Source organism: Acanthisitta chloris, unplaced genomic scaffold (assembly GCF_000695815.1).
Source record: "Acanthisitta chloris isolate BGI_N310 unplaced genomic scaffold, ASM69581v1 scaffold16783, whole genome shotgun sequence".
Taxonomy (NCBI): Eukaryota; Metazoa; Chordata; class Aves; order Passeriformes; family Acanthisittidae; genus Acanthisitta; species Acanthisitta chloris.
This window is the reverse complement of record NW_008664475.1, coordinates 20,916-36,418: the sequence shown is the minus strand read 5'-3', so window position 1 is coordinate 36,418 and position 15,503 is coordinate 20,916. Positions and strand designations below refer to the sequence as shown.

General features: G+C 42.3%; 1 protein-coding gene across 1 annotated transcript in view; it reads left to right on the top strand.

Moving 5' to 3' along the window:
- The first annotated feature begins 1,074 nt into the window (after positions 1–1,074).
- Positions 1,075–15,503, top strand: part of COLEC10 (collectin sub-family member 10 (C-type lectin)) — a 19,702-nt gene continuing 5,273 nt past the window's right edge. Inside the window, exons 1-3 of the mRNA XM_009071376.1 lie at positions 1,075–1,508; positions 13,792–13,863; positions 14,661–14,732. Coding sequence (XP_009069624.1) covers positions 1,361–1,508; positions 13,792–13,863; positions 14,661–14,732 — 292 coding nt within the window. The 5' untranslated portion in view covers positions 1,075–1,360. The remainder of the gene's footprint in view (positions 1,509–13,791; positions 13,864–14,660; positions 14,733–15,503) is intronic.

The following is a 15,503-nucleotide window of genomic DNA, read 5'->3' as shown; positions in this document are numbered from 1 at the left end:
CCAAAGGCTAAAATGTTGCAGGACTAGGGAACTAATACTCTCTTAAATAATGAGGACAGCCTCTCAAAAGCTATTATCATAGGAAATACATTTTTTTTTGCCTAGAATGGAAAGCAAACATGCTCTCATGCACTACACAGTTCAAAAGCATAGTTCAACATTTCGAGTAGCTGTCTCCTTAACTGTGTGAGAAACCAGAAGTTAATGAAATCCCTGAAAACACTACAAATACTCCTCTTTCTTTTCTGCCAGGCTACCTCAAACAACCTGCTGTCCCTGGTTACTGTGTTCCCCTTAAGAGAAAGCTGGAGTTTTTTCTAGGAAGGGATTGTGCACAGATATCTGTCACACCATCTTGCAAAAGGAAGGATCCATGCTACCTGTTCCTCCATCCAAGTGGCATCCTATACCTGGCTTCAAAGTCCCAGCACCCAGCTGAAAACCTGATAGCTACCTCATATGGATTTGAACCAGCCACAGCTTCCTCAACAACCCAAAGATAATGTTCTGTTGGGACCTATGTTACACCACTGTCCTGACATATGGCCTCTCCCAGTGCACAGGAAGTAATATGGGAGGAGATGTTGCAGTCATTCAAGCTCATCTTGTTCTGTGTCTTCAGTTCTGAAGTGTGTCCTTTCTGTACTGTGTCTACTGACACAATCTGGGCTTGGAGCAAGCATTGTGGAGCAATCTGTAAGCATAAAATCATAATTTGTTGGGTTTTGGGCTAAAACACCCACTGATAACATCAAGTTTTCATTTGCTACTCTGGGAACTATGGGTACATGGCACTGAAAAGGTGTGAAATACCACCAGTGATTTCTACCCACAGTGGACTTGCAGCTCATCCGTTGTCACTAACAGTCTCTTTGGAGGAAAGCTTTTGTGGAAAAATATCTCTACATGTTATATGGAGTCTGCATTACTCTTCCATCACACAACCAGCCAAAAGTATCTTATAACTAATTAGTATGCACTTGGATACAATACCAAAGTCTTTTGTCTCTTGAGTAAGTGAAAAGCTGAGCATGAAGAGTAAGTGCTGAAAGGAACAAAAAAGTACAGAAGAGATATTCCCATATATTGAAGAAATTTTCCATGGCAAAACCAGCTAAACATCTCACAGATAAGAGATATATTGGAATAAACAGCTGTCAGTGTTAAATAAATATCCTGGATAATGTGCAGGACAGAAATAACTACATCATCATCAAACTCCTTTTTTCACTTTATTTAGCTGTTCTTGCATGTAGCTTCCAATCTTTCCACTGCTCCAGTTAGTGAAGCATTTATTTTTGAGTCAGCTGCATTTCTTAAGACTGTAACAACGAAAGGCATTTCCTGAGAAACTACGAGGATGAGCAGCAAGAAAGAACAACAGCTAAGGAAATACGGGACCCTTGTAGTGCTTTTTATCTTCCAAGTTCAGATTTTTGGTTTTGATGTTGACAATCAACCTACAACAGATGTCTGCTCAACACACACAATTTTACCTGGACCAAAAGGTGAGAAATTATCAGGTTGCTAATGCTGAGACCAGTACTGATAAAGGCTGATTTTTAAAAATAGAGACATGGAGGGCTTGTGGAATGGGCTGGGGATAAAAGATGTGAATTATTGTGGACTGTACAAACATCTAGAAAAGTGGAACTGTAATAGGCAAAAATGATGAAGCAAAGAGGTTTGAATTTGGTTTTCTTTACTTTCAGGAACAGTGTTACATATTTTCATGTAAGTTAGAGCTGTCCTTTTGCATCCTCCTCCGGGCACATAAATCTTCTCTTACTTGTGTTCATCACACAACCAGTACAGCTAACAGCCACAAACTGAGTGACGTGTCTAAAAGTAGACACCTATTGAGAACTGCTAATGGTTCATTTTTCACCTACAGAGATGGAGAAATATGCAATATTTAAAATTACTAAACTGTTATTCTTTCCAAATGTTTATTTGTAAACACAGCTCTGCGGCATTCATCAGACCTGAACCAGTAGCTCTTGTTGAATTAAACAGGACCTTCTCTACAGATTTCAACAAGGACTAGATCAGCTCTGACATGTACAGGTCCTTTATCTTCAAAACACTTTGCAAATATCTGAAATGAAATTTTCTGCATTAACTTACTTTTTCTGTAACACAACTAACGTCAATGGAATTGCCTGGAGGGTATCTTAGCAAAAAATCGGGTCTATGACATACAAATCTATCTTGTAGTGACAGATCTAAAATATATATTCCACACCACAGCTATTGCATTTCAAACTACTGCTTCCTTTTTAGTAATTTTTCTATAGGCTACAGACTGAGAGAAAAAAAATGCAACTGATTTAAATTTAAAGCAGAAAAAAGATTATCAAGTCAAGAGCACTGCTATGGGCTCGTTTGTTTTTATGATGGATTATTCAAATGCATGTTGCTTAAAGGACCATTTTAATCAGCAAGTTAATTTCTTTATGATTACAATCCAAGCTTAAACCTTTGCTGCCACAGCATAAATGCAGAGAGATGTAATGATCCCCAAGGGAGCTAGTGGGAGTTGGTTTATGTAGTATCTGAATAATGGGAGGCTGGAGAACAAAGTTCAACAGAATTGTGTTTAAGAAGTCACAAGGCTAATGAGATGGTCTTGTGACAACACACACTAGCTGGGACTCCAGCTGGTTTCTGTGGTCTAGCTTGTATAGGGAGCATTTGAAGGTTAGATATTATGGTTCTTTGCAAGTGTGATACTGAGAAAGCCAGGATTTAGTCATACCAGTCCTATTGCCTCCTGGCTGACACCAAGACACAAGATGATACAAACAGTATGTTGGCACAGCCCACACTACTACTTTAGATTATCACACCCAAGAACCATGATTGCTGGAAGCAGTATCGAGCAAATCACCTCCAAATTACTGTATCACATCCACTGTGGGTCTACAAACACATTTTGCAGTCTATGTGATACAATCTTATACACTAATTTCAGTTCCTTCTGGAGCTGATCTCATCCAGGACAGTTACAAGCAGCTCTCAATGACACTGGTTGTTTTAACTGGCAGTCATCTGGGCAAATAAAGATCGAGCAGGCTGAGTGTATGAACTACCCTGTCACTCCTCAGGCATCCCTTGCAGTCAAGGATGAAACATGCTGACCTAATATGGCAGAAGAAAGTCTGTCCCGCTGTCAGCTTTTCTCTATCGATCTTATGTCCATGGACTCAGAGCACATGATTCCAAACTTATGACCACAGCCTCAGGCAAGACTTTGCTGCTTGAACTTTAACCTTAACAATGGGCAAGCCTCTGACTCTTGTTGCTGTAAGTTTTATTTCCTGTGCTACATTTGTTGTGTCCCTTTGTCCACTATTCTCATGAAAATGGGTTTTTAATCCACCCTGCACAAGTTTCACTCCCTGACCTCCATCTGCTCAGCATCTCAGCTATGGTAAAACACAGTGGTGCTTCCACAAGACAGAGATGCTGAGCTCACACAGTACATTGGCCAGCTTCTTCTACCACCACAGGCCAGATTCCTGTTGTGGCTACTTCATCCTTCCATGTGAATATGGAAGTGTCTAATGGGCCAAAGCAAGGAATTGAAAGGTATTCAATAGCTGTAAGACTTCCTACACTGTCCCACCTCACCTATCCCAGTGCAAGGGGCACAAATTGTCCTATAGGCTAGATACGCTCTCTGGACTACAAGTGGGATGGTCCCTAGTCCTGTACAGCAGCAATACTGCTGTTTCCATCACGCAGCACAGTGGAGAGAAGAAAGCTGAGGGAGAAGGAAGGCTGTTTGGAGAGGCTAGATTTTATAGCCCTTTATTGCTTGCTCTGTTGGAGGCTGCATTACTCACTTGATCATCTAGGCATTCACAGTTGCTACAGGAGCAAGCTCCCAACCTCTCTGTATGGTCACACTGGAAATCACCTGTTCAAGAAGGGTCATTAGTGTTGTGAAAATAGGCCACATACAAGCCACATGTAACTTGTCCAACTTAACTCGTGCAAGCCAGATTCTTCTTCGAAATATACTGTTTGTTATAGTCATACCTGAGAAGTCACAAAGAGAAGCATGACATGAGCAATGGGATAAAAAAAGGGTAATTCCAGGCTGATTATCAGGAAAGTTTTCAAACCACTCGTGACAGTCTCACCAGCTCCCAAAGTGCATGAGACAAAGCCAGAGGCCTTTGTGTATAACAGTAAGAGCTAGAAAATACACTGGAAGGCTGTGGTCTCCCAGGAACAGAAGGAATGCAGTAAATGTCCTGTCAGCCTTTGCACTTTGTGTTGCAATGACAGAAGTGGATCCGAGTTAAACTGCTCAACATGACAAACCACCAGGAGTTTCAGCCTGACCTCTGGTGGTTCAGGCGATCCTTACCAGGAGCCTGCAGTCTCCTCCATCCATCTGCTGGTTTCCATCGCTGGTGTCAGCAAGTGAAAAACGAAGTCTGTTTGTAAAGAATTATGCAAATAAATTTGCTAAACAGACACTCCAGAAAAACGAAAGAAAAAAAATAAAAGAAAATAAGAAGAGAAAGGCAAAAGCTGGTATTTTTCTCCATCTCCTTTGCTAGGCAACACTCAGGTCTCTTCTCAAAAAGAGGGGACTGTTTCCAATGAAAACAGCCCCAGTGCAATGGCTGTCCTGTGCTGCCTTCCTGAAAAAGCTTTTGAGGCACACGGTGAGTTGGCTTATATAGTTTGGTTTAAATAGATGGTTTAAATATATGGTTTAAATAGAAATTCATGGGGCATTTTGTAGGATTCTTATTGAAATACCCTAAGAAACAAAAAAAAAAAAAAAAAGAATTACGTGCTTTGTACCAAAACAGATTTTCAGTAGTCATAGCTAGGATCCACATCTGAGTAACTGGAGTAATAAAGGCCATGTTCTGTACTCTTCTTGGGTCCTTATCAACTTCTTGGGTCCAGAGAGAACCAGATCATAAAACAATGAATATTCAGGGCAGCCAGGTGCTTGGCCTAGTGTGCTGGTTTGGGCTGGGGTAGATTTAATTGTCTTCACAGCAGCTAGTACAGGGCTATATTTTGGATTTGTGCTGAACACAGGGCTGATAATATGGAGATGTTTCTGTTATTGCTGAAGAGAGCTTACACAGAGCCAAGGTCTTTTCTGCTTTTTGTACTGCCACACTGGCAAGGAAGTTGGGGGTGCTTGGGGGGTTAGGAGGAGACACATCTGGGACAGGTGACCCAAACTGACCAAAGGGATATTCCATCCCATATGACATCATGCTCAGTATATAAAGTGGAAGGAAAGAGGAGGAAGGGAGGACACCTGGAGTGACAGTGTTTGTCTTCCCAAGGAACTGTTACGCATGATGGGGCCCTGCTCTCCTGGAGATGGCTGAAGACCTGCCTGCCCATGGGAAGCAGTGAATGAAGCTCTTGTTTTGCTTTACTTGCATGTTCCCTACTAAAGTGTCTTTATGTCAACCCAAGTTTTCTAGACTTTACCCTTCCAATTCTCTCCCCCATCCCACTGGTGAGGGAGTGAGCAAGCGGCTGCACAGTGTTTGGTTGCTGGCTGGGGTTAAACCACAACATCCAGTAAAAGTAGTCACAGCCCTATTGTTTACTTTCCACCCTTCCAAGCTTGGAAGCAGGCTGGCTATTGCTGCTGCTGAGGAGGATCCAGGGCTGTGGGGTGGCAGCAGCTAACACAGTGAGAGCAAAGGCACTAGATGTTGGTCCATACCCTGGCAGCATCAGGAACACCAGGCTCTTCTCCCCTGGGCTCTGCCTTCAAGTGGTGTCCCAGCTCTGCCCTTTCTTCTAGCCTGCTCTTGCCTACAGACTGCAAGCCCAGTTTTGTCTAACCTGCAAAGAAGTTTTAAGTGGGCTGTTGACATAGATGAGATGGGATTTGACCTGCTCTGAGTAAATCAACAAGCAACGCGAGGGTAGAAATATGCAGGGGACCTAAAACTTTGATTCCTAAACTCCCACTGAAAACATGAGCAGGAGGAGAAGACTGGGGCAGGGACTGGCTCTGCAGAAGCTGATTTCACATGAATTCATGACAGCTCAGCACTTCAGAAGACTGGCTCTAGATCCTGCTATCTGTCCCAGGTCCCAGCTCATTTCCTTTCAAATCTAGACACAGGAACTTCAAAAGTCTTGAATCAGATCCAGGTTGAGAAACTGGAATGAGATGAAACCTGAAGCGTACCAGGAGTTTCCCATGGCAATTTAGATGTAAAAAGTTTCCTTATCATTATTTCTGATAAATGATGCTTACAAACTCTGTGACATTGGCTGATGCCTCAAAATAGCATTTACTGTGGTCTTCAGTATAGCTGTCCATCTCTCAGCTTTAACTGTGCTTATGCAATTCCACTCCTGGAAAATCTCAAACTCTCTCAGAAACTAGATACGCTGTTATCCACATTTCCTGCCAAAAACATAAAATACCTTACCACATCCTATAAACTGTTCAAATCTCTAACTAAACTTCCTTCTTAGTGCCTTATGTTTGATCTGAAGAGCCCTTTAATTTTGATATATAATTCTAGCCCTTTAATTTCAATATATAATTCTATTTTTTGTGGCTTTTAGAATTCCTCATTTTAGTGTACATTAAGTTTCTGAAGTTTATCAGCCTGAGCTACAAAGCATGTATGTGGGGCCTTAAATGCATGAATTCAAAGGATAGTGAATCTGTATTTCTTACCAATGGCAGTTTGATTCCTCACTGAAGCCACCATAATTCATGGGTCTCTGGGATCATGTCAGAATGGCATGGGAACAGGCTGAGAGAATTAAATCACACAGATCAAGAAAAAGGAGAATCAAGAATAATTTAAATTATTTCTGTGATATTAGAGAAATAATGTATGTCCCATTCATGAACAAAGGCCCACACTTTCAAATAATACAAGTCAGCAGAGGTTCATTGAGCCTACCGATGGCTTGGGTATGCCTTATGCAATGCAGTAGGAGAAGAGGGTGTTTCTACTGAAGTTAGTGGATATTTATAAGTAGAAAAGAAAGTAGAGAATTCATGTTTTTCCTTGAAGATTCTTCCTGTTTCACTATGGAAGAGATCCCTGAGTGAAAAAAGACATGTCTAAGAACAGTGGAGTTTGTGGCAGCCCTGCATGTTCCTGCAGGACACCTGGGAGAGTGGCCATGGGTGCAGTTTCACACTACAGTGGCACACAACTCTCAGGTTTTCTGCAAAAAGGGAAGCCAAACATCATCATCATCATCTTCTTCCACTCTGACCATGTAGTCCCACCTTCACCTTGTGCTGGCTCAGCTATTTAGTCACCAGACTTTTCACTGAGCTGATTCAGCTTACTCACTAAAAATGTGTTTGCCTTATTGATATCCCTCTATTTAGGGAGTTGAACCCCTTCAACACAGGGTGCTCAACATCAGACAGAGGGGAGGGAGGTGTGCAGGACAGTGATAGGGGCTGAAGAGAGGAGGAAGGACAGAGAAGAGGACAAGCAGATGACATCAGGAAATCCTGTCCTCACTAGCTATATATAGCATGAAAGCAAGACTGCACACAGCTACGGGAAATTTGCTAAGGATCTACAAGACATTGAAAGTGAAATTAGAGGAAATCTTGAGTCTTTCCATTGACGTAACTGTGACGCACTTGTACATTGGAAAGACAAACTGGGCTGTGTTTGCCTATTTCTTAAAGTCTGTGACTCCCTCTGGTGACAAACCCTCTCGGTAGATATTGTGCATGTGCAAGTGCAGCATTCTCCCTGCTCAAGGGTCACTCAGTGTCCCAGGCTGCAGAGCTAATCCTGTGGCTATCTGCAAGGCTCTTCCAGGAGGGCAAGGCATTCAGTTCCTCCTGGAGGGTTCTCAAGGCTTTGGAATTATGCACATCTCCTTATTCCTTTAGTTTAGCACTCAGGACAGGCAGAAATCACATCTCTGGTGGTGGGGAGGGTCTCTCTGTCACCTCAGGTGGGACTATGAGCACAAAACATGGAGCTTGGCAGAACTGTGTCATGAATGATCAGAAGGCAAAACCCCGTAACAGATTCCATTCAAAACCTTTGTCGTGGGATACTGGCTATGCCTAGGAATGCTAAATGCATTCAAGACAAACAGTGCAAAGCACTCATGTGGGATACTAATTGAGATTAACCATCCTTCCCCCCCCCGCCCCAGCAAATCAGTCATGGCCCAGGGCTTCTTCAGGACTTTTTGGCTGGTAGTGGGCTTTTTTAAACTCAGAGTATCTGATGCAGGAGGACAACTGTGCTGTAGCTCAGCATAAGTGCTGCTTCTATCATTTGAAAGGGTGGGCATGCCCTGGAGCATGGAGGAAGGTATGTCTGCAAAAGAGAGGATGAGAGAGCATTAACATTTCTGTAGTATATTTGGTCAGGAGACAGGAACTGGAGCTGACCTGAGGCCATGGCTTGCCAGCACACCTGACAAACCTCCTGGCTTTAGTCTGTAGGCAGCCTGCAGATGTGCTCTCACGCTGATGCAGAGCTATCTCTGCAGATAAATGTGGGCTCTGTAATCCCCAGGAGTTCTCCAAGAACCAGGGTCAGCCCTTGATCACAAGACTTGGAGAGTCACTACATATATGTGAACAATTTAACCTAATTAAGGAATTAATCCTCAATTCATGAATACAAACCAGATAAATTGCCTACAAAAGATTCAGCAGGGAAATCTAAGTCACTTCAAGGTCAGTAAATTCTTATTAAATTCTTATCAAATGTAACCTTTTAAGATTGTGTTATTTAGTGAAATTCCTAGAAAGTCAGAGCCCCTTTCAACTGACTAAAAATTCTGCTGTTGATTAGACCTTCAGCATTTTCTTCAGCATGTTTACAGGAGAAGGAAGGACTGTGGCTCCCTCTCAATTACAATTAAAATTTTCTAATGGCTGCAAAAGTGACCAACTGCTTGTGGCTTCTGCTTTACTTCTGCCTCACACAGTCCCAAACTGGAAGACTCTAGTAATTAACTGTTTCATGGGTTCATTTTAGTAATAATCTGTGACACGAATAAATTAATCAATTTGAGGGAATGCTACCAAGGTTGAGAAATGGTCTTACTTCAGTTACTGCCTTGAAGTGCTTCTTCACTCATGCTTCAAATACCAGTGCAGTGCATTATCTGACATCCTTGCAACCACAGTTGTAAGGTGACATTTACCTTACACTGCCCCAAGCATAAAGCAGCACAAAAGAGAGGTTAACCTCTAGGTATAGGTAAAAACATATGAGGTCAGGGATCAGAAAACTCATGTTGCACAAAGCACAGTACTACAAAATTTCAAAACCCAATCCAGAGTACTAGCAGGACAGATTTTTTTTCCTGGAAGATTAAAATAGGTGGCTAATACAGTGGGATGGCTTGTCCACATGAAGTCCCAGAGGAAAGGGAAGGATACTTGCTATAAACTAGAAACGAAGCCAATTCAGCGGCTGCCCAAAACAGTCAGCCAGCCTCTCACAATCTCCTACCTGGTTGCAAATCATAGCCAGACCACAAGAGGGGAGCACAACCCAAGAGTTCATGTTTCAGGCCAAAATTTGAGATCACTCCACACAGCAACTAAAGGAGGTCACGACACAATTTAACACCATATTAGCAAGCACTGGTCTTAATCCAGTCTTAAATTAAAAATGAGATGGTACCACTAACTAATACTGTTTGTTTCTACACTTGTTTTGTAATGGCCTAACTATTCTCAGACGACCTATGGAGAGAAAAGCAGGATTACCCTCCCTTACAGATAGACAAATTTACTATTCTTCCTGTTTTCCTGGATAGGGAAACTAAGACAATTTGGTAGGTTGCTTTCCACCAAGATGAAACATGATAGATCTTACTTCCCTCTCCCTCAGGCTTTTCGAGGGATTAAGTAAAAATTTGGACTACACAAGGCACTCCCTGATCTCTCAAAACCTCTAGAACAAACTTTCACACACCTTTCATTCCTTTCAGCTGTTGGTCTGATGGTCCAGACAGGACAACATAGCTTCATTTCCAGCAACCCCATGTGCAAAAACTTGCTCCAGTGTCTCTCAGAAAAAGTCACTGCAGCTTTCAGTGGCTTGAAATGTTGAAACTGAGATAGGAATAAAATATTTTTTGAAAGTAATCACATCTTCTCCACTTGCATATTGAGTCCCAGTTTGTAGAGTGTTATCTCGTTCAGTTGCTCCATTTAATGACAGTCTAGGGATAGGCATGTTTGCTTAGCAATTCGTCGACCATGAGCCAGCAGTGTGCTCAGGTGGCCAAGAAGGCCAAAGGCATCCTGGCCTGGATCAGGAACAGCGTGGTCAGTAGGGCCAGGGAGTTGCTTTGGTGAGACCACACCTTGAATCCTGTGCTCAGTTCTGGGCCCCTCAGTTCTGGAAGGATATTGAGGTGTTGGAGCAGGTCCAGAGAAGAGCAACAAGGCTGGTGAAGGGACTGGAGCACAAGTGCCATGAGGAGAGGCTGAGGGAGCTGGGGGTGTTCAGCCTGGAGAAGAGGAGGCTCAGGGGAAACCTTATCACCCTCTACAACACCCTGAAAGGAGGTTGGAGTCAGGGGGGGGTTGGTCTCTTCTACCAGGCACCCACCAGGAGGACAAGAGGGCACAGACTCAAGCTCTGCCAGGGGAGGTTTAGGTTAGATATTAGGAAGAGATTTTTTTATGTGAAGAGAGTAATCAGGCATTGGAATGGGCTGCCCAGGGAGGTGGGGGATTCACCATCCCTGGAGGTTTTCAAGATGAGACTTGATGTAGCATTTAGTGCCATGGTCTAGTAATCACAGTAGGGTAGGACTCGAACTTTGAGGTCTTTTCCAACCTAGCTGATTCTATGATTATTCTATGATTCTTTCTTTGGCTCTATTTATAAGATTAATGGTCTTAAGAAATGCTTCTTCCAAACGAACAAACAAAAAAAAATCCCACAAAAAATCCCAAAACCAAACCAAACCAACAAAACCCCAAAACAAAACAAACCCCCCAAAAATAAACCAACCAAGCCAAAAAAGAAAGGCATCGTGCAGAGAGATCTTCCTTCTGCAGCAAACAAATCTCTCTGGAGCCTTTGACCCCACAGAGCAGCCTGTAGGCCACAGGGAATATAAGTAGCTACTCTGAGAGAGGTGATGAGAACTGTCAGGGTGACAAACCCTGGTTTGGAAGGTCAACAGGAATCTGTTTTGCTTCCTTCAAGCCAAAGAAACTCCCTCAGCCACTTCTATGCCAGACCCAGAATTACAGCATATTTTACACAAAGGAATTCCTTGCATGGAGAAAGGTTGGCCATGAAAAGTGTCCCGCATCTCCCTCCCTTGTCAGAGAACATGGTTCATTTAGTAAATATCTCCATGTTGCACTTCTAGTCAAGATTAATCCAGCTTTTCCAGCCTTTGAATCATGCCCTGCTTCCTTTCTATTATCATACATTTCTCCCCTTGTATGGGTGTGCAGACCACAGTCAGATCAGCTCTTAACCTTCTCCCAGAATTTCATTTCACAAGCCCTGTGTCAGCCTCTGGGAATCTCTTCTGAATTTCCGAACTACTGAGAAGCGACTTTTGCACTTTTCGCAACGGTTTCACAGATGGGTTTGGAAAGCACAATTTCTTGTTGGCACTGAGGTCAACAGCAAAATTAAAACATACATTCTCTAGCTCTGTTGTTTGATGATCAGTACAATCACAGAATAGTTTGGGTTGGAAGAGACCTTAAAGATCATCCAGTTCCAACCCCCACGCTGTGGGCAGGGACACAAACGCTTATAGCCTTTTCTTTTCCTACTTTGTCTTGTGACAGCTGATGTTAAAAACAAAGTGCCTGAGTGAGTGAGCACATACACCACATCATATTTCCTCCTTGTCCGTCCTTCTAGTAACTGTTTCCTCCCTCCAACATGGGCTGAAGTTCAGCCCTTTATCTTCCTCAGCATGTGTCACCAACTATCCCCACAAAGGGCGTCCTGAACAACTGAGTGAGTCTACTCCCTACAAGAGAGTCCCAACACTGTAGGGTTTTTTTCATCATACAGGGACAGACTCAGCTCAGTCCACACAGCTGGCATGGAAAGGTGCCAAACAGCTAAAACTACATTTTATATGCTGCAATTAATATGCAGCACTCCTCATCTGCTATCACTCCAGTGAACAGCCCATGATATGATACCTATGACTACAGAAGTAGAAGAAGGTAAATCAGGAATGAGTGAGCAGTATTTTTCAGAAAAAAATAATGAGACCAATGAAATGATCAGTCTTAAAGCAGCCATGACAAAGTACTTTCTCCCCAGCACATTAAAAAATCATTGAGCTCTTTGCCACAGGATATTTATTATAAGAGTCAAAAATATAAATTAGTATAAAAGGCAGAAGGCTAATCTGTGCAAGGAAGAATCACCAGTGGCTGTTCACAAGGAGTTTGGATGTGGTGATTGGCTCAGGTAAGCCCTTAAACCACTGCTTCTGAGAGGCTGGAAGTGTCTGCCTGGGTCACAGTCACCCTCAGTACAGTTCCCCAAATGCCTTCTGCCAGGGCTGCAGGTACCATCCTCAGTGAGACAGGTTACTGGTCTTGTCACGTAATGCTGTTTAGTTCTCATTCCTCTTTTGCTGACACCCAGAAAGACTTCCCTCTCTTTTCTCTCCATGTGCTGAACCACAGCCTTTTCTCCCCTTCTGGGATGAAGGCACAGACATGACTGTCTGCCACTCACACTGAGATCCTGGCTGGGCCAAGAGACTGTGGCACTGCTTCCCACTGCATGGCAAGGCCTATTGCCAACAAGGGCAGGGAACAAGGGGAGAGGCTTTGGAAAGCTTCCTGTATTCAGTGCTGGCCACTTGGTGCAGGTGAGCTGTGTTCCCTCTCTGCATCTGCTGGAAAAAAAAAAAAGAGGAAGTACCTTCTTGGGACTTGGCTCAAAACTAAGAAGTAGAAGATAAGAAAATCAGCTCCTCTTGTGCCTCAAATTTCCTGCATAATGTGAAGCAACATTGAATACTACCTAAGGAAGGAGACAACATTTCTTTCCAAAGGTGCTAACTTCCACCTTTAGACTGTAAGCTGTGCAGTGAGAGACGGTCTCTTACAACAGTAAAAGTTTTATACAGTACTATACAGGAACCTGTGTAATAAGGTCTTGATCTCATTTGGAGAGATCTCTGCATTAGGGTAATAAATGCAGTGCTTTTGCCTCTTACAGATACTCTGTGTGACCTTTTCAAAATAAAGCACAGGAGTAATTGCAAAACAAGTTTGCTATATCAACATACAAATGTCATCTATCAAAAACCGAAGGCAAGAACTGTGCCATATTAAGTGCCAAAGTCTATGCTAAGATCTATTTCAACATATTTACATTCCTTCCATTCCAAAAGCATCTGCATACCTTGAACACAGAGTCATTAGGAACAGAATCACTAGGAAGAATTAATAAACACTTACTGCCTCCCCTGACAGTTTGTCCATGTGTGTAGCAATTTCCCAATAGAGAAAGACTGGCTTATTTATCTGCTTTATAGCTAATAAGGCTTAAAGCATAGGAGTAGAAATTGGTGATGTGCAATTCTCATGTTGTAAAAGCCCTCTGAAAGGGAAAGTTTTTAGCTTTTCCTAATGATGGTCAGCTTCATCATCTCTTCTCTGGAATTTTATCTCATGGCTACTGTGCCTTCAATGTGAAATAAAAATAGATTGGTAGGAAAAAAAGAACCTGTAAACTTTCTGAGCATGTATAGTTGTACTTACTGCACTGAGAGAAATGTACCATGATGTTTTATTTTCTGTTTTTTTGGAAGGGGATGAAGGTGAAAAAGGAGATAGAGGAGAAGTAGGCAAACAAGGAAAGGTTGGACCTAAAGGACCAAAAGGTATTTATGACAGTTTGTTGGCTATTACTGGTATATTAATATCATTATACACAACTGTACTAGTGCATATGCTTGGCAATGTTTAGTGCTTCTAATTCCTGTTGCACCAGTGGATTTCACAATCCTGTCAAACATTAATCAGTGAACCTAACAATACTTAGAGAGCTTGGTGCAATTCATACCGATATGTAAAACAACAATATATGGCTGTCATGAGTGTGATCCAGAAGACCCTGATCATACTGGATCAATCAGAAAGATTACTGATCTCTTACTGAAATGATCCTTTAGTTGAAACTGAATTTTGAAAGTTATTTCCTAGTAGTACATCAGGATACTACAGCAAAACTAATGACTTCCTACTTGCAGTCGTGCTATGAGAAGGATTCCCAGCAAAGCAGCAAGGACTTTACCTCAAGGAAGACAGAAAGACTTTTGTCTTGGGTGGAGAAAAAAAAGTACAAATAAAACCTGCTGGCAGTCTGGTTTGACTGGGAAGTAAAATCAACTAGCAGTTTTAGTTTGTATTTTCTGTAAGAAAATAGGACATTTCTGGACAATAAAACAGGCAGTTCTACTAAGGTGCCTTGCAATGTCCTACTGTTGTACCCTACAGTACACAGAGATCAGCACTGTACTCCTCCAAACATCCTCAGGGCTCTGCTCATTTTGACTTTGCCACACATATAGACTGGCCACTCTCAGGAAAAATAGTAGCATTAGATACCTAAGCAGTGCCTTGGAAAAGAAATTTCAGAAACCGTTCATACTCATTTCCTCTTTATTTATTCTCTTAGGAAACAAAGGACTGGTGGGAGATGTTGGTGACCAGGGAATGCTTGGAAAAATTGGACCAATTGGTGCAAAGGGTAAGCTCTGGCCTGGGAATTTTCGTGGTTTTTTCCCTCAAGGTAAATATGTGTTTTGTGAGAGTTCCAGATATGGAGTAATATCAGATAGTGGCTGTGACCAGTATAAAGACTGGTGATGAGAGCTAACTGAGATATTCTTGTTTTATTTCCCATGTGCAATATATCTAACTTACTTGGCTAAAACAATTTGTTTTATTGGTTAAGATAAAGATATCAATCTTCTTTGATGGATCTGGTTGAAGATGTCCCTGCTCATTGCAGGGGTGCTGGACTAGATGACCTTTAAAGGCCCCTTCCAACACAAACTATTCCATGACTCTAAGGTTAAAGAGGAAGGGAGAAATCCAGTCCCTGTGAACTAAATCCTCTGAATGTTCTGTAAGAGAAAGACAAATTTGTGCCTCTGATTTGGACACTGAAGGTCTAAGTCAATTTTCTGCTGCTGTTCAGGTTGCTACACCTTGTCACCTGCACTGTTGTGGGACACTTGAACAAGCAATGCACAGGACACCTTGTTAACAAAGGGAATTAAGAGTTTTAAGAAAGCACTCACATGAGCAGAGATGACAACTACTTGCAAATCAATGTAGACTCCAAGTCTGCCTGGACAATAATTTCATGAAATTATGTTCAATTTATTTTGAGAAGATGCTCAGGCATTCTTTTCTGGTATTCCTAAAGAGCTACTTAAGAAGAAGTACCACCCTGAAGCGCAAGGTCCTACATCTGGGCCATGGCATCCCAGGCACACCTACAGGTTGTGTAGGG